This window comes from Hydra vulgaris, chromosome 06 (assembly GCF_038396675.1).
Source record: "Hydra vulgaris chromosome 06, alternate assembly HydraT2T_AEP".
NCBI lineage: Eukaryota > Metazoa > Cnidaria > Hydrozoa > Anthoathecata > Hydridae > Hydra > Hydra vulgaris.
In genome coordinates this window covers 8,198,850-8,224,281 of record NC_088925.1, presented here as the reverse complement: position 1 = coordinate 8,224,281, position 25,432 = coordinate 8,198,850, and the positions used below count along the sequence as shown (strand labels likewise).

At 26.6% G+C, this 25,432-nt stretch overlaps 2 protein-coding genes across 2 annotated transcripts; both read right to left on the bottom strand.

Moving 5' to 3' along the window:
* Positions 1-683: 683 nt before the first annotated feature.
* Positions 684-4,773, bottom strand: LOC100215834 (dual adapter for phosphotyrosine and 3-phosphotyrosine and 3-phosphoinositide). The gene is made up of 10 exons (XM_065799136.1): positions 4,550-4,773; positions 4,246-4,368; positions 4,029-4,168; positions 3,653-3,792; positions 1,837-1,884; positions 1,673-1,735; positions 1,284-1,366; positions 1,118-1,205; positions 938-981; positions 684-861 (listed from the first exon to the last, which is right to left on the bottom strand). The coding sequence occupies exons 1-10, from the start codon at positions 4,705-4,707 to the stop codon at positions 819-821; spliced, it is 930 nt and encodes a 309-aa protein (XP_065655208.1). The 5' UTR covers positions 4,708-4,773; the 3' UTR covers positions 684-818.
* Positions 4,774-5,221: 448 nt separating this feature from the next.
* On the bottom strand, positions 5,222-24,187 carry LOC124815117 (dual adapter for phosphotyrosine and 3-phosphotyrosine and 3-phosphoinositide). Its single transcript, XM_065799134.1, has 9 exons — positions 24,080-24,187; positions 23,868-23,987; positions 23,505-23,644; positions 15,949-16,079; positions 6,381-6,428; positions 6,237-6,299; positions 5,970-6,055; positions 5,726-5,813; positions 5,222-5,440 (listed from the first exon to the last, which is right to left on the bottom strand). The coding sequence occupies exons 1-9, from the start codon at positions 24,142-24,144 to the stop codon at positions 5,405-5,407; spliced, it is 777 nt and encodes a 258-aa protein (XP_065655206.1). The 5' UTR covers positions 24,145-24,187; the 3' UTR covers positions 5,222-5,404.
* Between the last annotated feature and the right edge of the window lie 1,245 nt (positions 24,188-25,432).

The window sequence follows — 25,432 nt, the reverse complement described above, 5'->3', positions numbered from 1 at the left end:
ATTATTCACTTTAATGATGGACGCAATAAAGTATCGAAGGTTTTATTACACTTTGATTTGAAAGGGGGAAATGTCAAAAGCTGTAGCGATAGACTTTGATGATTTAGACATTTGCCGCGTATAAGGCAAATGGATTTTGGTATGATCATATTGGCAAGGTGCTCATATTATTCGTATCTACCCTATATACATCTGAAATCTATAATCTATTTGAATATATACTATTAATTTAAAATTAAATCCTGTGAAATTTCGAATTTTCAATCAAATCAGAAAAGTCATTTAGTCATTATCAAATCAAATCAAGATTTTTTTATAACCTTTACTTCATTTACCTTTTATATCCTTTACTTCATTTAAGTTAATTTAAACGTTAAAAGAAAAAACTTAAAATGCAACATTCTCATATATTTTTAAATAAAATATTTCTCTATATGCATTTCAAAAAACAGATATATATAAATACATATATATTTACATATACTTTTAGAAATAATATCAAAAATTAATAAATTATTTAAAAAAAATTTCTTGGATCTTGTATATAGCTTATCGCATTGTTTCTTGAAAACTCTTCAAGTAATCATTAATTCCAGAAAGAGGGGAAAAAATCTAGTATTCTTAAATAACATCCATTTACGATTAAAAATTATTTACAAAAAATTAAATTATAAAAAAAGTTATTATTTAAAGTTCTAAAAGTCTCTAGCGACTGTGAGAGGGACTTGGTTCCACTAACAGTCTTTTATTTATAAACTAGTTAAAAAAATCTAAAAAAAAATTTACTGAAGTAGAAAAAGTTTTTATTTTCTTTTTTTTTAAACACGAATAAAACTTTCAGGATCACGTGCTTCTCGGTTCCTAAAAAAAATAAAACAGTTTTTACAGTTTTTAAAAAACAATTTTTCACTCTTTTGTACAAAAAAAGTTTGCTTACACTGTATCCTCTCGTTCAATATTCATTCGCTTCTTATAATAATTCTAGAGGAAGAAAAAAATGATGACACCGTATAACATAAACAACAATCGTAATATAAATAAAAAATAAGTTTAGTATATAAAAATAAAAACAAAAAGCTACACAATAGCTACTTTTTCAATTTATAAAAAAACTTACAATTTTCCATTGCAATATGTCAAACCAACTCAAAGAATCGTGCCACGTGGGTGCATGAAAATAGAATGTTCGAAACGGAAGTACTAAACTAAAAGTTGCGTAATGGTACAAAATAAAAATGAATCAAATATTAACTAGTAATTACTTAAATGAACGTTATTATTACCTTATGCATCGCCTGTTATCACATTCTGTTTCAACAGCGATATACGCATGTCGTATATCTATCATTCGAATCGGATTGGTATTCTAAACAAAAACAATTTTACTGAAAAAGGTAAAAAACAATTTAGACATTTGCAAATAATAAAATGAAATTAAAAACTATAAATAATATATAAAGTATAAAGTAAAGTTATATGATATAAATAAAAGATACACTCTAAAAAAAAAAGGTAGAAATAATCATAAGGTATATAAATATATAAAATAAAATTTATACTTTAAAAAATAAAATTTTCTACCTTTAAGGGGTAGGATATGTGATGTACCCTAAAGGTAGAAATTTATACCTTTTGTTTTTAGTGTGTATATAATGTATTTAATTAGTCTTACGTCTTTATTTGCGTAGTAACGCAATATGTTTTTGTGTAAAACAAACCATCGCTTTTTCCAATTCTATAAAAAACGAAAAAACAAAAAAAAAAATAATTTTAAAAAACATTTTATAATATAATAAATACAAAATTATTTATATAAAACAAAATACGTCAAAATACTTTGTGTAAAGCGCCTCTTTTTATCAAATAACCTTCTTTCGATGCAATCTAAATTTATTATAAATATATATATACAAATATATATATACAAATATATATATATATATATATATATATATATATATATATATATATATATATATATATATATATATATATATATATATATATATATATATATATATAATTATAATGTATAATAATAATAATATAATTATTAAATATGTACAGTTCGCTACTTTACGTACAGAAATACAACTTTACATTGTTACTATATGTCAACTTTAAATTGTTAAACAATTAAATTATTAAACAAAATATTACACTGAATTACTCGATCTGTTTTTTGACAAATGCTATTCTAACAACAAACTAGTAACATAAAATAATCTAAAAATTATATAGTTAAACTTTTTTATTTATTCATCGACGCTTTTTAAAATTTGTCGATTGACTGGTCAAAATTTGCCGACTGAGATGTCTAAAAGAGTCAAATTTGCCGACTGACTTGTCTAAAAAGGTCACATTTGGCGACTAAATGAACGAAAAATTCATACTATTAAATATGCGCGCGCACGAAATTATCGGAACTGTGAAGAGGTCTATTATTTACTTTACATTTCCGCAAATGACGATTTTGGTTGCTTGATTATTCAAAAACACTTTTTTGACACACGTCAAAAAAATGTGCAAGGGAATAAAATATAAGATAACTACTCAAACTGTTTCAATTTTTTTTACTACTTTTTACACAATGAATTTTACTTTAAAAATAAATATAAGTTATTGATTTTAATTATTTTTTAGGTAGATCATTTTTAAAACAATTTTTTCTTTTACGTTTGCGGACACGTAGTCCTGATTTGATTTGATTAAGAAACTTGCGAATTATAAGGTTCGTTATTTGCTGTTTTTTAATGTTATAAAATTTAATAGCTAAAGTTTAAATTTACAAATTAATGTTATGGTATTTGTAGCTTGATATAGTGAAAAACGAGGTAAACAATAATAATGTAAAAATAATAAGAAACTAAAACAAATAAAAATCTGACAAATTAAAAATGTTCGAACATTTTTATTTTTCACCAAGATAATTCTCACGATATCGATTAAAATAAACACGTGTCACAATATGTGACGCAGCAAATGATTGCATTAATGTTGGGTCACATATATGGTCGCTTATGGCAACAGGACATTAATTGTTGTAACCAATTTAAATTTCCACGAATAAATAATTTTTTTCGGAACCAAAAAGAAAGAAAAGGTATAAAAAAATCATAAACTTTCTTTTCGAGCGAAATCTCACTTGATATGTGTACTATTTATGACTAGATGAAATTTTTGATATAAAACATATTTACAAAGTTTAAAATATATAAATTATTTGAAAACAATTTAATAACAATATTCAATCATAATATACATAAATTTTATTTAATGTAATTAAAAAAGTCTTCTTTTGTAACTAACAACAAAGTTGATAGTTGCTTATTAGCAAAATAAGTTAGATAAAAACAATTGATTGCGATCTCGTATCGCTAGCGACTGGCTGCATAAGAGTTACACAAACTCTAATGAATATTGAATAACAGTTTTTAAAAAACCGATTGAAAAAGTATTTTTGTTTTGTTAGTATATAAGCCATATTTTTTTTACGGAACGCAAAGTACCATTACGAGAGTTTTTAATTTAAATTGATTTTCAGAAACAAAGAAACTTTAGACACACGCAGAGACACGCACAGGCACACAGAGACGCACACAAACATATAACTTTATTGAATTTAGCAAATAAATGAATACATAAATCATACATGGTAATCAGTCAATTCCTGTATATTGATGGTGTAATTTATTTCTTCTTTACCTTCTTCGGCATGGCGTAACACTCTTTCATAGCTGGATGGCTCGGGTACATCTTTGATATATGGATATCGAAATATTACCGGTTCACCTTAACAAAACTTTGTTTACAACAAATTTACTAATTGAAACCATATATTACATAAATTCATGTTTCAATGCAAAAAAAAAAACAACAACAACAAAACAAAACGAATGACAATTACGTGAGAACTATATATAACAAAAATGACAACAAAGCTGTACGAAAAATTGCGAAGTTATAACGTAGAAGACATTAAATTGAAATAACTATTCGAAAAACTAAATTACAAAAAAAAAAATTACCAGTTTCTCCAGTTAAAACTGGTTTACACTCAAAATGATCTATTAGGTCATTGTATGAATCATAAAATCCTCTTCCAAAAGTATATGTATTGTCTTGAACGTTTCGACAAAGACTGTAATGTTTGATGGAACTCTGACATCTGAAGAAAATAACAAACTAAAATTTACCACCACAAAACAACTGTATTCGCCAAATCAACTCATCAAAATATTTTACCTTACAGACACAGTATAGCTTCCAGGATCAGATGCACTATTTCTAACCAAATAAGATCCTTCTACACCGTTCGCAAGTAAAAGAGCTTCTGATGTATTCCGAGTCATGTCCCCATGAAACCATCTATAGTTATTTTGAATACAAATTGCAGAATTAAGTGTAAACAGTTGTTTTTTTGAAATTATTTTTAATTTCACTGATTGCAAAGCAATTAATGAGGAAAATTCTTTTTTTTTTTTGATTGATTTAAATTTTATAACATTAATATTTTTAAGTAATTCACGACTTTTTTGAAATTACTTACGGAAGATCTTCAATATAACTTGTGCATGATTTCCAATGAAGAAGTTCTGAGTCATCTGCATCTTCATCAGAACTAAAAAACTGATCATTCTCAATTTCATCTATTGAACCACCCAAATTAAGAGTTTTAATAATGGCTTTTTCATTGTTCAAAGTCATTTATCATTAGGCTATGCTTTTAACTAATAACACATTTTTAGAATATCAATTAACTTTAATTTAAATAGACTCAAAATAAAATTATTTGAAAAACGTTTTAAAACATTTTTAGAATATCTATTAACTTTAATTTGAATAGACTCAAAATAAAACTATTTAAAACTATAAAAAAACACAAAGTAAAAATAAAAATAATAAATTTGAAAAATTAAAAAATCTTGAATTTTAATATCAAAATGACAATAAGGTTAACTTAATAAAAAAAAAAAAAGCATCGACATTTAAATAGAAAACTAAACTCCGGACTTATGTACTGTTTTTATTATCATAATATGATAAATCATTTCCTTTACACAGATATAACAAAAGTTTTACGTTTTTATACATTTGTTCAAGTTCCGAACGTAACTTAATGTTTTTGTTTGTCAAAATAAAAATGTGAACTTCTTTGTCAATTGAATTAATATAAATAAAGACTTTTTAGATAAACACGAGAAAAAAATTTCAAACAAAATACAATAAATTTTAATATTTTTCTAAAAATAATTACAATAGAAAAAATAAATATTAAAACATCTAAAAATATATAAATTCTCTTGAAAATCATAAAAATATAACTATAAAAACCATCTTCAAATAACTTCTTAAATTTATAAACCTTCACATACAATTTTGACCAAGTCAATCGTCACAGGTTTCAGTGAGCTTCTTGCTGCAATTTTTGGTAATAACTCTGAAATTAAAACAAACATTATCATGAATTAAATAAGAATAAATAAAAAATTGAATAACGATAACGTATCCAAATAACCTATACAAAATGTATAGATTATTTGGATACGTTAAAATAAATAAAAAATTGAACAAACGCTGACGTAATCTAAATAGTTTATATAAATTGTGTATACTGTGTTTGACCAGTGAAAACAAAACAATGTGTAAATAAATTAACGCATAAAAATAAAATATTTGCGGACAAATGAAATATTTTCCCACATTTAAAACTAATAAAAATTACAATTTTCCATTGAAATAGTTCAACCCATTCTTTAACTTGAGTCGGAGATTCTCCAACAAAATAATATGTTCTATTAGGGAACACAAGCCTAATAAAAATATAATGTTCTATTAAAAAACAAAAACAAGGTTTAAAGAATACTATTACTTAGAAATAGCGCATAATTATCAGAATTTTCGGCATAAATTAATGCACATAACTATGGCTTTATAAATACTTCTATAAAGATTGTTAAAATCAAAACCTAAAACAGTGCATTTTATTATCGCAAGTATCTTCTTCACTTTCTGTAGCTTTAGATAAATCCAACGTTTTTATTGGTTTCTTTGCCTTGAATAAAAAAAATTAAAAAAAATAGTTTTAATGTTGTTGCCAATGGTTAAAATAACAAAAAACAAAATTTTTATCAGTTTATTTTGGCATTTTTTTATAAACATATTTAAAAAATTTGGCAACAGCCATTTTTGACCGCTGCCAAAAATTTAATTATATAAAAACATCTCAAGTGTACTGTTTTCTTATGAAAGTATTGAAGTGTGTTTTTCTGTACCACAAACCATCGCTCTTTCCAATTCTAAAAATAAAATTATAATAAAACTTCTAAACACATTTCTCATCTTTCTATACATCTAAAAATTATTAAAAAAGAAAATACTTTATGTATTTCTCCACGCTTTATGAGGTAGCCTTCCTTTGAAGCTACCTAAAAAATAAAAAATGCAATAACCAAAATATTCATGTTTTTGGTTTCATTACTTCTAAAAAAACTTTACTTAAAAAATATGTTTATACATTAAAATATGTAAGGATTTCTGAGTATTGCATTATTTGTTAAATTTGATGAGGTCTTATTGTATAACAAGCGTCCATTGATTTTAAGGTGGTAACTCAATATAAAACATTAGAGAGGTTATCAGTATCGAAGTAAAATTTACAGAAAAAACTGATAAATTTGCAGTTTTTAAATCATCAAAAATTAGATCTCTTATATTAGATATAATTAGATAGCTTTATAAACCATAATTTGGACAATTATATACTATAAATATTATTTACTTATATTGTTTTAGAAAGATAAGATTCTTTATTCCCAAGTTGTTTTATATAGTTTTTAAAAAAGAAGTTTTAACTTTAAGTTAATCCAAAGAAACAATCATTGCATGATGATTGTCAATAGAAAATACTTGTCATAGTCAACAGTGGTGTCGCTAGGGTTGGTGTCACCCCTCTATACTTTACACTTATCACTATAAACCTTTTCTGAGTGTTCCTATACTATAGACCATATATAATCATTTATAAAATAATTTTAAAGTAAGTCATAAATTTAAATAAAATAATTTTAAAGTAAGTCATAAGGACATAAGAAAAAAACCCTAAGAACTTAACTTCAAGACTTCAATATAAAACATAAATTAATAAAAGATAATTAAATTAAATGACAAAGTTAAGTTATTGTTATTTAACATAAAACTTTATTTTATTAAAAAGTTTTCCTTCCTGGTCTTCAAAGCTGAAAACTCGTCAATCACAATGTCGAAATCAACATCTTTCATCTAATCACTTTCAATTGATTATTGTTTTCTTACATAATAAATATTATCATACATTTCCCGGAGATACTAATGAAACCATTAATTTTTCACCTGTTATATTTCTATCTGAATGTTAATATCTTAGATACAAATATAAATTTATTTCAGATTAAAATCGCAATCGTTAATCACTTTCTAGCGTAATACAAAACATGCCACATTAAAGTCATTATTTCTAAAACGAATGCTAACTAGGCCACAATATGCAGAAAGCTAAATTCATCTTAAAACCAAGTATGAGTGGGTTGGTAGCTTTTTAGCCCATTCACTCTTTAGCAGATTGGAGAAGCGATTTTCAACACTTAAAAATTAATGTAATAAAACACTATATAAATTCTTGTTGAAAATAAACATCTAAAGTAATTTTATGATAAACAAACCCAAGATAAAAAAAATTGTAAAACAATGGCTAATCAAAACATTAACAAAACACTATAGTGTCTTCAATTTTTGTGAAAGTCAGAAAAACAATCTTTCGGAAAGCCATACTAGGTAAAAACTTTTGATCTTGAATAAAAGACAAAAATTTTTTGTGTGAAATGAAGAAATAGCAGAGTTATTAATAAAAATATTGAAAAATTAAAACCTGAAAAGTATTGGTATGGTCAAAAGCAAAAATAAATTACCAGTAGCCTAAGCAGTTCTGTCAAATTTGCATTTTATTTTAATTTTTGTGTTGCCCCTCTGTGTAAGGTCATGATCAAGGGCTGCCAACTCGCCGAAAATTCCATATATCTATGTGTAATTGGCCAAAAAATGCATTATGGGATGTCTTGCGGGACCAAATCATATAAACAACGTAATCAGTTTATACACTAAACACTGTTTATAATATATATACATAGATATATTACATTTAAAATATTATTGGCTTTAGCTTTTCAGGAATTAAATTATTATTTGTAATATATAATTAAATATGCTAGCTTTTTGTTCATCAATTGTGTAAACAAATGTGGAAAGAATGTTGAAAACAGTATATCCTTTTTTAAATTCCCAAAAGAGAAAAACAGGCAAGTGACTGTTGATCATATTTGATTTATTAAAAAAACAAATATATCAAAACTTAAAAGATACTTTTAAAACAATGTAATATGATGGAAATGCAACAAATTTATAAGATTAACTTTTTTTTAGATGCAAACGTTGGGTTCATAATTGTCATCCTCAAGATCTTGATACAAAATCTTGTGAAGAACTTAATCTTTGTTATACAATTTGCAATGAACATTTTGATTCATCCCAATACTATCCAGCTAACAATGGCAGTAAAAGAGCAGTTGTAACTGCTGTACCAACTATTTTTAACTTTCCAAATTAACCATCTTTGTTAAAGTTAAAGCGAAAACAACCAACAAACAGAACTCATTTACAGGATAAAATACAAAAAAAGAAGTCAATAATACATATTTAGCAGAAATATTGTTGATACTACTAATACAAATAATATATCAAATAGTATACAAATAATATCAGTCAAAACCAATTTTAGAAATAAACATTCGTCATCTCAAGTTAAGATTTTTCGTCTTAAAAAAAAAGAACTTACAGTTAAAGAACAAAATGTTCCAAAATTGTGATGGCTCAATAGAACCCATTATAAATTTATCTAAAAATTTTTTAACTACTACCCAGCTACAATTTTTTGTACCGCGTTAAAAAAGGAAAAAGTTAAAGATAAACTGTTGAAGATAAACTGTTGAAGATAAACTGTTGAAGATAAAAGTTGAAGATAAAAGTTGAAGATAAACTGTTGAAGATAAAAGTTGAAGATAAAAGTTGAAGATAAAAGTTGAAGATAAACTGTTGAAGATAAAAGTTGAAGATAAAAGTTGAAGATAAACTGTTGAAGATAAAAGTTGAAGATAAAAGTTGAAGATAAACTGTTGAAGATAAAAGTTGAAGATAAAAGTTGAAGATAAACTGTTGAAGATAAAAGTTGAAGATAAAAGTTGAAGACTGTTAGCCTTGAGGATTATGTATCGCAGTCCACAAACTTTTAAAATGCTAAGAAGAGTTTTTACATTGCTAGGAGCACTATTTAAATGTTTCGAGAAAAATCTTTTGGGACCCTCATATCTGGATTTTCAAATAAGGTTATGGCTTTATTAAAAATGAGAGTTGAAACCATGACAAAATTAGAAAGGAACTGTAGCCTTGTTTTTGAAGATTTCATCAATGACTTTAAAGCAACATCTGGATTATGACAGAAACAGTGACAAGGTTGTTTGAATTCAATCGAATGGCAAACTAGTGAACCAAGTACTTGTATTGATGGTTCGAGGGTTATCAACAAAATGGAAACAATCAATTGGTTATTTTTATAGTAATAATGCCATGAGTTCAACCAATTTAGCTAAGATCTTAAATAACGCTATGGTTCATCTACATGCAATAGGTTTAGCTGTAAGATGTCTTGTTTGTAATCAAGGCTCAACTAATATTAGAGGTATTAAATTTCTAGGATTTTCATTATTAAATCAACAAATTTTACATCCAACTACAAGAGCAAAGGTATATATAATATTTGATCCACCGCATCTCATAAAAAGTATCAGAAATAATTTAATACAACATGACATTCTGTCTGATGATAAAATAATCTCATGGAAGCATCTGCAAGGGCTCTATAATTTGGAAAAGGTTAATGCTATCCGCCTTGCTCCAAAATTGACAGATTGTCATTTAGATTCAGGATCACAAAGTTTTGACTACATCCTTTTTTATTAAAAATATAGATATTTTATTTGACATAATGAATTCTCATAAACTAATAGCAGATAAACCAACACGTTCTGCTTTAACTCTAAATAATAAGTTTATTCAACAGTTTGAAGATTTGAGAGTTTGGATTAAGGGGTGGCATTTTTGTGGTGATCGTAGCCAAAAAGATATATCCCGTCATTGGGGTTTAGATGTTACTATTTCTAATATTCTTTGTCTCACAAATGAATTGCTTCATGAGGATTTCTTTTGTGTTTGCACAGCTCAGTTTAATCAAGAATGTTTAGAAAATTTTTTTGCATTAATTTTTTTGTAAAGGAGGTTGGAATGACAGACCAACAGCATTGCAATTTAAATTAGCATATCAAAATGCTTTAGCACTCCTTTCAATAGAGCAATCTAATTAGATTTTTTGGTTGCAGTTACCATAGATTCAATTACCAACAAATTATTTGAGAACCAAATTTCTACAAATGAAAAATTGATTTTTAAACAACCATCTTCATTATTAACCAAAAAATTACAACCTTGTATTTTACAAAATGTATCAAGTGATTCACTTTTGCAGTCAGTTAAGCAAGTTTGAAAATCAATTGCAGAATATTTAATAAAGAAAATTCAAATTTGTCAAAAATGTGTCCAAGTTCTTTCAAGTATCACATCAAGTGATACTTGAAAGAACTTGAAAGAACTTATTTAATACTGATTCTTTTTTACAAAACTTGCTTCATGATATGGAAACTGTTTTTATAATACAAATCAAAATTTTACTTACTAAAAGAAACATACAACAAGTTATTAATGACATTAAAAATCATTGCAATTATCGATTTCTTTTTGATGAACATGTTGATCATGCCTTTCTCTTGAAAGAAAGTTTAATTAGAAACTTTGTTATTATGAGAATGTCTTATTTTATACGCTTTTATAATCAAGATATACAACCACGAAACAAGCCATGAAAAAAAAGGTTGGCTCGTATTATCCATGGATAATGCTTGCATTAATGCTTGTGATAATGCAATTATAGACCCATGCTTGCTTTTTATATCAAATAAAAATTAATATTTTATCTCTTTAATAAAAGATATTTCTTATTAGAAATAGTGTTTTTTTTTCTCACAGAATCATTTACTAATTTAGAATCTAAATAAGAATATATTTTAACGAATAAGGTGATAACAATGCCTTTAAATAGCAGTTTTGCAAGTTTTTATCTCTATCTTAAACATAGTCATGTTATGTTAATAATGTTATACAAGTAAATTTATGAATAAGTTAACAATTTCAAAAGTTTAATTTCTAAAGGAGTTTTTTTCAACCTGATATGATTGTTATTTAAATTTATGTTATTAAAATTCATTAAGTTTGTGTATTAAGAATATTATGGCCCAGCAAGACATCCCATAATGCTTTGCAGCTAATATTATACTATTTTGTCAGAAGTTAGCAGCCCTTGGTCGTGATGGTGTCACCTTGTGCAGCTGCACCCCCTAGAAGACTGACATTTCTTGGTTATGGTCAGTAGTCATGAATAATCCAAGCATAGAAGATTGTCATTTCTTGGTCATATTCAATAGAAAATAGTAACTACATTGAGAAATGATAAAGGTAAACCATTCTCTATTGTTATACAATTATGGCTTTAACTATGACTGCACAAATTATCCATGATTCTTGTAAAACACATAACAAAAGCTGTTCAATAGTCTAAAGAACACAATGCATGGGAATATGCTTTAAGACCTTGCTGTATACCCCAGAAACTATTGATATTTGGTTATCATCAGGAAAAAAAATTTTCATCTAAAATTAAAAAAAAAGGAAAAGTATTCCTCTTTACTAAAGGTAAAGTATTAATACTTTTATTATTAATTGCCAGTAATATATTACCGACAGAAAATATAAAATAAATAATAAAAATTAGTGGCGATTACCAATTGTTTTGTAAATCAATAATATCTTGCAGAACTTATTGAAGTTAATTTTTTATAATTAGATGTATCTGGTTCTGTCACAAATGAGATTAAAACCAAAAAAAGAAAACCCTGATTCAACAAATTCCATGACTGATTGTTAGAACATTGAGTTTTCCTCTTTGCTAACTTTGTTTACTATCTAGGTATTTCTTTATGCTTATTTTTTTTTTTTTTGAGCATCAATTTTTACAGCTATAATAATTTATATGTATATGAAAAACTTTATAATCAATAATCATAAATAATACAAAACCTTTTTAATATTTTCCCAGTGTAAAATGGTTTTGTCTACCACCAAAGCCCACTATTCTTATGTCATGAAATCTCAGATTTTATCTCAAAAATCAGGCTCTCGTGACTTCTGGAGAATCTTTAACAGTATCAATAATAAGGGCAAATATGTTATTCCAACACTCTTGTATGGTTAAGATATTTTCATCTCACTTAATGACAAAGCTGAATTGTTTGCTAAGAACTTTTCATCAATGTCATCTCTTGATTCCACTAGTTGCACTTTACCTGATATAGCCAACAAACAGGTTGATCCATCTTTTGACATTTGTATCATTCCAGCTTCTGTATCTAAAGTGATTTCCTGCTTAGACTCTTCTGCAGCTTGTGGCCCGGACAACATACCTGTTATTGTCTTGCAGAAGTGTTCTTCGGAGCTGTCGTCTATACTCTCAAAACTATTCAACAAGTGCTTATCAGAGTCTTGTTTTCCAGCCTGCTGGAAAGCGGCATCTGTTATCCCTATTATCAAAAACTCTGGAAAGCCAACTTAATCTCTCATCTTGAATCTAATAACTTACTTTCTGATCAACAGTAATAACCAATAGATTTTATTTTGCATTAGATAAAGGTGGAGAAGTTAAGGCTATTGCTCTTGACATTTCTAAAGCTTTTAATAAAGTCTGGCATGCTAACCTTCTCCATAAGCTTTTTTCTTACGATGTATCAGGTAACATCTTTAGGATTATTGAATACTTCCTTTCCAATTGTAGTATAAAAGCTGTCCTCAATGGACAGCACTCTTCCTTATATCCTGTAACTTCTAATCCTCACATCTAATCCTGTAACTTCTAATCCTCTAAGAATTGTTCGCTGATAATACTACCATTTATTCTAGTCTTAATAAGAAGCCAACTGTGTGGCTTATCAAGACCAAAACTGATTGCTTGGAGGGGGTATTTGAGCTTAAAAAAGATCTCACTTCTGCTACAACATGAAACTCACAGTGGCTGGTGAACTTTAATTCAGATAAAACCCAATATTTTTTAGCCAATCATTATTGCAATAATTTAGATCTTCCTATATTTATGAACGGTGATGTACTTGATGAGTTATCTACCCTTCATCTACTCGGATTAACTCTTACTTCCAACCTTTCATGGAAACAATATATCAAATTCATTGCAAAAGTAGCATCTGCTAAGCTTGCTTCTCTTTATAATGTTTGACACTTTCTTACTCCATATTATTATATTATATACTCCATTCTATTCTTTATCTTTATAAATCTCAAATCCATCCTTGTATGGAATACTGTTGCCATATCTGGGTTGGATCTTCCAAAGATGCCCTTTCTCTTTAAGACAAGGTACAAAAACACATTGTAAATATAGTTAGACCTACTCTTGCAGCCAACCTCCAACCATTATCACATCGTCGTTATGTTGCTTCTCTTTCTCTTTTCTACAAATACTATAATGGACACTGCTCTAAAGAGTTACATCTCTTGTGCTATCTACTAAAATTCGTTCTCGTATTACTCAACATTCAATTAAGTCTCATCATTTTTCTGTCACTGTTGCTAAGTGCTCCAAAAACTTTTATTCATCTAGTTTTGTTCCTCGAACATCAGTTCTTTGAAACTTGCTTCCTTCATTTTGCTTTCCTAATTTATTTAATCTTCAATCTTTTAAGTCATCTGTCAATTTTTATCCTGCTCTATAAAGTTTATCTTTTCTCTTTCAATAACTTACAACTCTAATAGTGGTTGCTTGCAGCCTTGTTGGAAGCGAAGATGTTTAAAAAAAGAAAAAAAAGAAAAAAAAAAAAAAATTTTTTAGAATGTACAATAGACAGTATGTAGAAACTTTGAAAAAACATAGTACTTTTACTTTAATTATTTGCAACTGTTATGAATTTTTTTTTTTTTTTTTTTTAAAATAATATTTTTATCTTTTACAGCAATTTATTTGTAAAATGGTATTAAACCAATAACAAAAGAATTTTGTTATTGATAAACCATAACACATTAATCTTTAAGTCTTTCTAAATTTAAGTTTAAAGATTAATGTGTTATGGTCAAAATTAAGTTTTTTTAAAGGTCTTTGAAATTGTTTATATAAGCGTATGACTAATACATAGTAATACAGTGTCATATATGTCATATCATATATAACATATAGCGAATGACTAATACAAAGTAATGTTGTGTCGTATATACAATATCATATATAACATATAGAGTATGATTAATACATAATAATATTGAGTCATTTTTAGTATTGTATCGTATATAATCGTAATTAAACTTAATATTATATATAAGGCTTAATGTAATAATTTAAAACAACTACTTTTTAATAAACTAAGTAACTTTTAGCTCTGATTTTTTTGGATAACATAAAAAGCATTTCAATTGTTATTAACTTCTTAACTTGATCATAGAAAATACTTTCTTCATTATTTCAAATGAATAACAATAAAAGTTTAAAAAATTTTCTTTATCCAGTTTTGAAATCATAAACATTTCAATTGATTTAAACTGATCTTTTTGTTAATTTTTATTTTTTCTTTATATAAACTTTGTCTAGTTGTTTATATTGAAATTAGTTTGAAATAAACTTTTGACAAAAAATAACTTTCAATATGTAAAAAATGAAAATCTGTAAAGTTTTTAATGAACATGATAAAATCTTAAGAAAACAGCATTAGAACCCATGTAAAATACTAACATAGTTACTAACAAAATACTAACATTTTTTTTTTCTTCCAACATCTTCACTTCCAACAAGGCTACAAATTACCACTATTAGAATTGGAAGTTACTGGAAGAGTAAAAATGAAGTTTACAGAGCAAGATAACGATTAGCAGACAACTTATAATATTGCAAATTATTTGAATCAGGAATCAAAATATTGCAAACTATACGAATCAGATGAATCATCATAGTTACCAACAAAATACTAACCTAGTTACTAACAAAATACTAACATAGTTACCAACTAAATACAATCATATTTATCAACAAATTATTAGAATCTATTAACTCAAGCTACTTATAACTTATACTTATCTATCAGTTAAATATTTTCTTAAATTTATTTTAAGTTTTAATATTAAGATAAAGTTAATCACAATTAAAGTAATTTTTAAAAGATAAAATTGTAATTAAAATTACTTCAGTAATATATTTAAAAATATCAATATATTATCAGAATATAATTTAACATTTAAATACCTGAAAATTTTTTTGGGGATTAAATAAACATTTGGTAATTCATAAGTAAATTCATAATAAATGTTAAAAAAAAGTTGAACAATTTTAAAAATTTATGTTATTATGTTCACGTTAATTTAAAAAATTTATGTTTTTATGTATACATTAATTTAGCAAATCTTAATTTTTCAAAACTAATTTTGCTGTTAGAAATTAAGTGCGGTGAAATTAACATTTCAATTCAAAATAGATAAATGAAAAATGTAAATAAAATGAAACAAAATAAATTAAAAAAAAAATCCTGCAAATTGTTTAGCAAAGTGTTCCTTTAAAGAAAGAAAAAAAAAAAAAAAGAAAAAAAAAAAAAAAAAAAAAGACTGTTATAGGAGCTTTGTTTGAACTGTTGGATTTTTGAAGTTTTGGAAAATATAGGAATAAATATTCTTAAAACCTTTTTCAAAATAAGTTATACTTACGCATATGTCTATTGGCTCATTTTTTTGTGAATAAAAATCTTTACCAGCTTCTCCATGTCGAGTTACAGGTGTGTAACTATGCAGCTCATTATCTTTGTTTTTATAAGGCTTTTGCAAAACAACTGTTTCATCTAAACAATTTTAGCTATATGTCTCAATAATAATAAAATAGCATAGCAAATGCTTCATATAATAACATATATTTTGTAATTTTTTAAAATAAGGTAAAAAAAGAACAAAAAAAAATATATATATATATATATATATAACTGCCATCAGTTAACAGTAAATATGAAGCCATGAACAATAGATTGCTGTAAATACATTTCCTGTGATGACATGACAGAGTTAATCTATACTTTCTAGCTTTCTAGATTTTATAAAACTTTATTTATATATGGATAGCTAAAATGGTATTTTTTTAACTATGACTAAAACCTGAATATAAAATAAATTGTGTATACATTAGATATATATATATGATTTTTTTTTACTTTCTGTTAAATAAGTTCTATTCTGAAATAAATTAAATATTCTAACAAGTTATAGTCACTAAATTGTCTGATGCAGACTTTTCCAAACATTTACTGATGTTGAAGATAGAACAATTGTTGAATTAACGCGTGATGCGGAAGTTATCGGACAAATCCTAATTTCATTATTTGAGCATAATAATTAGTTTTTGTGGTTTTATGCGTAGGCATAAACATTCTATAAAATATAAACTTTATTATTTGAAACACAATTATTTAAAATGAGGTTAAATGCAGCTGAACGAGAATCTTTTCGAAAGCGACTAAAAATACTTTTTGTAAATAAACCTAATATAAAAAAAAAAAATTGTAAATCATTTTGAAAAAGAAGGATTTGCTCGAAGTACAATATATGATAACCTAAAAAGACTTGAAACAGTTCAATCGTTTTCTGATAGAAAGCACCCTGGTCGTCCAACATCCTGGACTAGAGAAAAGAAAGTTGAATTAACGAGACTTGTCAACAATCGAAAAGGGGGCAGTCAGAGAAAAATAGGTATTAAATTTGGTGTAAATCAATCAACAATTGGTCGTCAGTTAAAAAAAATGAATATTAAATATAGAAAACGTGAAAAGACTCCAAAATACACTATAGAACAACAAATAAAGGCAAAGAAAAGAAGCAGGAAACTAGTTAACCAACTCTATAACACAAAATCGCTTCTAGTCATCGATGACGAAAAATACTTTTATTTTGTAGGGGACAACATGCCTGTAAATTCTGGATACTACAAAAACAACAAAAAGACATGCCCAGAAAGTGTTTGTTTTATAGGAAAAGAGAAATTTCCAAAAAAATTATTAATGTGGATAGCCATATCTGACCGTGATATGTCCGAGCCATTGTTTCGCACTTCCGAGGCTGTAGCGATCAATTCATCAATCTATATTAATGAATGTTTAGAAAAATGACTTCTTCCATTTATTCACAAGTATCATGGAGACTTTAACTATTTATTTTGGCCAGATTTAGCAAGTTTTCATTATTGTAAAGATTCTCTAAATTGGATGGATCAATATGTCTATTACGTTGATAAAGAATCCAATACCCCAAATGTGCCTCAAGCACAACTAATTGAAAATTTTTGGGGACATTTGGCACAGAAGGTTTACTAGGGAGATTGGCAAGCTTCAACAGAGCAAGTTTTGATTGATTGCATTAAACTAAAACTACAAGAAATTGATTTAAACTTTTTTACAGTTGCATATGAAAGGCGTCAGAGCAAAATTGAGATCAATTGCAGATGGTGGTGTTTTTTCATATAAAAAATAATATATTTTTATTAAAAGATAAATGCTTTATTTAAAAAAAATATAATAGTAGTTTGTTTTTTTATTTATAAATAAGTTATTGACATTTTTATTTTGTCTGATAACTTCCGCATCACCTGTTAAACCTTATTTGGTATAAAAATATAAACAAAATATATAATTGTATTTAAAACATTTAACCTTGAGCATTGATTAAGCAAAATATATTAGTGTGGCGTAGACTTAAATCCATAATAGTAAATTGAAAAAAATGTATGAGAGATACTTGCCCTAGTCTTACCATTTCAAGCTAAAGCTATAGAGAAATTGAAACTTATCTTTTATTTTGGGATTATTGGGGTAATTTTTCAATAAAAGTTGTGGGAGAAATTTCGATCCCAGGCATCTTAAAGAGTCACAGTGGGTCTCTATATACTTACGAAATACACAAAATTGAACATATTCAATAAAGCAGCATTAAACATATTTAATACTGCGGTATTGAACGTATCAATACGGTAATATTGAATACATTCCCCTCAAACTATGCCTCTTCATTTTTGTGACTATTTCATGAAAGGTTTTTCTCCTCATTGTCTTCTTTTAAACTGAAACCTATTAAAAATATAACTTGCTTGATGGAAGGCAATCAAATGTGCTTCATTCATTAATTTGAGCCAAGAAGATCCAAGTCTGAAGAAGCCCTCAATAAAAGTCTTTATAAACATTATTGTATCATCTAAGGAAATATTTTTTGATTAAAATGAGACACTGACATTTTGAAATTATTTCTCCAGAGATTTTACTGCATTCAATAAATCAAATAAAACCTCTTTATAAACTTTACATAAGACTGAAATTTAAAGCTTTCCATGAAGAAATTAGTCATAATACTATTTTGATTGATTTACTGCAAGAAAAATAAAAAAAAGACCAGCAAACAGCTTAAAAGCACATTAGAGCAAAATAACATATTTAAAGTTTTTAAAGTTGTGTAAATTATTATTTTATCTAATCAGGTCTTTTTTTCTTCTGGACCAAACAAGAAGTCACTGCTGAACCTAACAAGTAGCCACTGTTGAATAGTCAAAAAACCAAGTATCTCTAGCCAAAGACGGTATTTAACTACATTTATTTGGTAGCATTTTATTTAGTTGTTGCACTTTGCTTATATTTTCCAATATGGAACGTAGATTTTTTAATAATTAAGTTCCTTATTCAAATTGATGATAATATTTTTTTAGCTAGAACAGATCTTCTATCTTATGGCCATGTAAGTGACAGCCTTTGTAAAAAAAAATTTTAAATCTTTCATGATTTTGAAATTCACTAAGTATAAATTAAAACATAAATGTTGATTAACATGCATAACTTTCACAGCTTAAAAAAACTTGTGCTCATGATATATTCGAAAATATAAAAAATTTATCTTTTTGAATATATCATGAGCACAGGTCTGTTTGTAAAATTTGGTAATTTTAAAGGTCTTTGCTTCCTCTAAGGTTAAACTTCTTGGAGTTACAATTCATAAAGATTTAAAGTTTGATGATCATATTAAAATTATTATAATTATAATTAAAAGTCTATGTGGAAAGCAAACAGTAAAAGCTTTTCTCTCTTGAAAACTTTTTATCACAAAAAGAAACTTTTCATCACAAAAACAAGTTCTGCAAAGACCTCTGCAAAGTTCACAAGAGATCTATCTCCAATTGAATGATATGCTAAAATTAGATAATAACTTAAGGATCCACCTTGGGAACTTGTAGCTTTTATTAACTAAAGATTTCAAGGTCAGATCTTTTTTATTAAAAACCCTCAAAATAATATTTTTAAAGTTTTTAAAGTTGTGTAAATTGTTATTTTATCTAATCAGGTTTTGTTTGTGGTACTTGTTTGGTCCAGCAGTGGCTACTTATTTGGTCTTCTGGACCAAACAAGTAGCCGCTGCTAAAAAATAAAAAATCACCAGTAGACCGAGGACAGCTAACATTTAACTATATTTTATTACATGCATTTTATTTAATTATTGGACTTTGCTCATATTTTTCCAATAGTCCTTTGCTTGTTCTTGTCTAGCATTTTTCACCTCAATGTGCTTAGCCTTACGTTCTTCCTTTTTCTGCCAATGCTGTGTTGACCAGGTTACCATTGTACTGCAAGAAACTTCAGATTTTCTGGAATTTTGATCATAGAGACAGCATCAGCATGAGCAATTTCAAAGAGACTGTTAATCTTAGCACAAATTTGGCTTTTATTTGATGTATAAGACTTTGTTTTGTGCTTTTTCATAGTTTATTATTCCTTATCAGAAGCCAAGAGCTTTACCATTTGAATCAAAGCAGATGGTGAAAAAATAGAAATTGGTTCGTCTATCAGATATAGTGAGGACTCACAATGTGTTGTCATATTACAATTACAAATAAATGCAGCCCATACAATGCAAAAATACCATTTAGCCTAATAGAGCGTTTTTTCAAAAAATGTTTAAATTGTTTTCAATGTCACACTAATCACTAACCTCCTATCACACTAGTCACTAACCTTTTATCTGGCAGTTTTATTTTAGAAGGTTTATGTCAAAGAATAATAACTAAATTTGTTTTGTATTGCTTTTGTAGTTACAACCCACACCATTAACTCAATTTTGAATATCCAGTCTTGCAATCAATAAATTTTAGGAAATCCTTGCAAATCTCATTATTATGTATCTTAAAGCGATATTTGTTCAGTATTTGAACAGTCAACTGCTTCATCACGAAGAATTGAAAAAAAAATCAAATCTTTAACATTTTTTATTAAAACTTCCTCAATTACTTTCCCACATTAATCAATAAGTTAGTTTTGGGTAGTTTTTGATATGTAGGTTGCGTTTTTTGGACTTGAAGAAAGATGATTAACTAAGATTTAATCACCAGCATCAACACGAAAATTTAAGAGCTTTATAATGTTACATACTCCAACATTTTGTGTAGAAGATTTCCCAATATCGGGATGATATTTGCAATGTCCACGAAATTCATCATTTCTACCAAAAATATTATTGCTTTTATTATTGGGACTAATTTTTTTGATTATTAGAAAGAAGTTTTAAAATAAAAATTATTAAAATCAACCTCAACATTACTTTTGGAGTTGCAATGTGAAAGGAATACATTAAACAAAAGCATAGATCTTTTGTATTACTTGACTGTTGAGGCCTAAAACTAAATTTATTAATCCAGACTTATTTGAAATACTAGCACCTAACTAAGTACAAGGAAGGCAGTAAGCTCCATCTTCTTTGCAAGAATAAGGTAACCAAGAAACTTGGCTGAGCCATTCAACTTTAAATGATCTTTTCCTATTAAAAGATATTGAAAAAACAAATATAGAATCATCTTTGCAAGCAGTTAAAGGATAAGTAGCATTACTTTTTATAGCCAAGTTTTTATTTTCACATGAAATTTAAATCAATAATGTACTTATTTTGATCAAACTTTTAGAGCACAGTTTTCCATTCGTATTGTAAGTGTTTCACACTTATCATATGTATTGCTGACACTTATTCTTACAATCTGCTTTAGTGTCTGGTTTATAATGCGCTCCCGGTTTCAAATGAAAGATTATTGCATAAGTAATATTTTATTAAACGTTTTTAGGTATATAAATTAAAAAAAAAAGACTATTAAATAAACATTAATTATATAGTAATAAAAATATTATTATGAATTAAAACTAAAGATTTTAAAGTATTTTCATTACTGTAGTTGTTATTCAACTGGATGGAATAGAGTTTCATCATAATTATCTGAGTCTTATTTTATATGTCAACATTTGAATGGAACTCATTTACTCACTTTCTTTTTTAGCTTTTTTATTTAATAACTTTTTCTCCATAGCCAATTGTTTCTTTCTTAACCTTTCTTCCTCTATTCTTTCATAATTTTCCATCCTTTATTTGTGACTTTGCTTGCACTTTTTGTCTTTTGAATTTGCTGCCACCTTTCAGATATTACAACCGATGGTAAACGTTCTATTTTGCGCTTGGACATTCCGACTGGTTATTTTGGCCATATTAAAAACTTTCAATTACATTTATAATTTCTGCTGCTATTTCTAAACTGAAACAAGCTGGTTTTGGTTCTATTACCACTGCAATATTGCAATAAGGCATTTCCATATCAGTTATAACTTGCACATTTTCTAAATTACAAGTTGTTGATAGATTTTTATTACCCTGTTGTATTTTATCAAGTATAATTATGGTCTTATATGTTTCAGATAAGGCTCTTTAGATACAGCTGTATCTAATACCTCTCAAATACAGCTGGATCAATGCACTTTTCAATAAAGTTCAAAAACCTGGGTGCTCGAAAACCCTGGTTTTTGCCAACCCTGATGTTGACGCAATAAACTCACTAGGTTCATAAAATATAAAAATCAAAAAAAAAAAAAAAAACTACTTTTCGCAAAATTTATGTTAGAATTCAAAATCTTAGATAAGTGTCAACTCACAGTAGGTGTGGAAAAAACCTTAATATATTGATCTAATAGGAATATTTAAAACTGATGACAAAGCAATTAGACATAAAAATGAAGAAAACTTTTTAGGGTGGCAGTTGATCAATGCTTTTATATTGATAATTTCAGAAGCTTATTGTTAATTAATTTAAAATGATCTGAACATTCAAAAGAAACTATTAGCACACTAGAAAATATAGAAAAGCTATTGTTTTCAACCTGTTTAATAAAAAGGGAATATAGTAGGAAGCTTTTTTAAACAATCAAAGATAGAAGCCTCGATACATTAATAAAAAAAGTATACTAAAACAAGCTCAGTCTATATTATTTTCAAGCTGTAGTTATGAAACACCTTTAACTTTAATAACAGTGTTTTAAGCAACATAATCTTTACTATCTTCTTGCTTTGAGATAAAACAATCCATTTTAGAATTTTCCAAAAATGACTATATGGCTGCACTGGACACTTAATATTTAAACTTTAAACTCTTCAGCCAATTGATTTTTATATTTGCAAATAATTGACAAATGCCTAGCATTAATTGCATTTGAGACTAAAAAAATCATTTTTATTTTTAAAACAATAATATACTAGCAAAGTCTTTTGACAAAAATTGATGAAAGACTTTACTAGTATATTACTGTTTTGCAACTGACACAACTGTACTAACCTTTCTAAGAAATTGATGGGTAATAAAAAATGTTCTTTACAAAATTGATGGGTTATAAAAAATGTTTCTAATTTCTAATTGCACTTTTTAAGAAAAAAGTGCAAAAGAGACTTAAAACTAGTGATGCAAAGAGAATGTTGCACGAGCATCAGTGGTAACACACTAGATCTGCCCGTGGTTTCAATGTTTCATTTATTGAATTTTTTGTAAACCAATATCATAAAATTATTATATATTTACATGAGCATCCTGTCTTATGAACAAACAACTCTAGGGGGTGGGAGCTTAACATTTCAACTTTTGACTTTTAGGCCTACACCATACTAGTTATATATACAGTCTCTTGCAAAAGTTTAGAATCAGTTAAGTATTTTTAAGATAAATCCATAAATTATTGAAAATGACGTACACAAAGCTAAGATTTAATTTATGTTATATATACACATGCATGTATATAACATAAATTATAACTTAGCTTTGTGTATGCCATTTGTGTATGTCATTTTCAATAAATTATGGATTTATCTAAAAACACTAAACTGTTTAGAGAGACTGTACATATATAGTATGTAATATAATTGAAAAAAGAAAAGAAAAAAACCTAATCCACTGCTAAGCACTGGGTGTGATTCAAAATGATCCAAAAGTTCTTTCAAAGTTTCAAATGTAGCTATTCCAAATACAAAGATATTTTTTTCTTTATTGTGAGTAATCACATAATGTTTGATAGAGTTCTGACAGCTGTAAAAAACGAAAAACAATTACAAACAATCATGCTTATAAATGTTTATAAATTTATTTTATATTTTTTTAAGTTTTACCAAAAAATGACAAAAAAATATATTTTTACAGTAAAAATGTTTACTGGGTGCTAAAGTTCAGTATATGTGTAATTTCACTTTATGCAATACTTAGCTGTGAAATTATACTATATGTACAGTATACTATTGAAACAATGACTTACCGCACAGAGACCGAATAGTTTTCCTTATCGGAATTAATTCTTAACAAGTAGGTTCCTTCAGTTGCATTATTGAGCAAAATAGTTTCTGCTGTTGAACGACTCATATCACCATGAAACCAACTAAAAAACCATGTAATATCAATTTTTTTATATATTTTTAATACAACTTAATAATATGTAAAAAGTTATTTTAAAAAATGTTGCCTACATACTCTAGATCTGCCAAGGAATTTATATCTTTGACATCTGTTGTTGAGTTAATGTTGTTATTAAGCATTTTTTTTTTTGCATCTTCAGATTCAAAATTTTAATAATAAAAACATTAAAAATACACATATCCTTTTTAAAAATTATTAAAAAAAAAAAAAATTAGATTGTATGACTAATCAGATCCTTGATTTTTTATAATATAAATATAAAGTTAAATAGAAAATATTAAAACATACATGAAAATTTTTTATAATAGTAAATATAATAAAAAGCAGCAGTTTCTTTTATTACAACAAATTTATGCAAGTCTGTTAAGTAAATCTAAAGAAGTAAATCTCTGACTATTGTATTGTTAAAAATTTGTGTAAAATCTTTATAAAACACTCAGCAATATAAGAACCTAGTAAAACAACAGATTGACTTGCAGTGTAAACTTTATTTATTGTTTTGCAGACACTTTTCATAAACTGACCACACTCTTTGAACATATCCATAAATGAATCACTAGAATCAAATTTATTGTTGGAACTATTTTACTCAAGATAAGCTCCAGCAAATATAAGTTTAAGGCGTTCTAATTTTGTCAAAAACAATTTTTCATATTAGAAAATTAACATAGTAATATTTAAATACATATTAACGGATTTGTAACATAACGACTAAATATATTGCAAATAAATATACTAATGTAATTAAGTTAACTTATCAATACACTTTTTCAATATTCTTATTTTACTAACTTAGTTGTTGTGTAATTAAAAATAGTATTAATTTGCTCCATTAAAACTTTTATAGATTCATAAAAACAGTATTAAACTGTTCCATCAAAATTTTCATAGGTTCATATATATTTTCAAAGTTTCTATTCAGCTCAAAATGTGTAAATTATCTAATAAATAAGACAATTTTTTTAATTTTTGTTAAAATCAATTAATTTATAAAATACATCTTTTAACTATATTATAGCCATCATCTGTTAAAATATATTAAAATGCTTAAATCAAATTAGTAAAATTAAGTTGAACTAATAGAGACCTTAAATAAAAAATACAATAAAAACGCAATTAAAAAATGTGACAAATGTTTTAAAAACGATAAGAGAGCCGGTGATTTTAAAAGGAACTAGATTGAAAGTGTCATTTTTACAGGGTTCATTTGTTTATTAACAGTGGGTTTTTCCCACTCCATGTACATGTTTTCTTTGAGTTTAAGGGTCGAATGCAAGAAGCGAACTTGAGTCAAGTTTGACTTGAACTTTGCATTGTAACCAATAGCGGTAAAGCATTTTTTGAGGGGAAAATCCATACTCTGCCGCTATTGGTTACAATGAAAAGTTCAAGTCGAACTTGACTCAA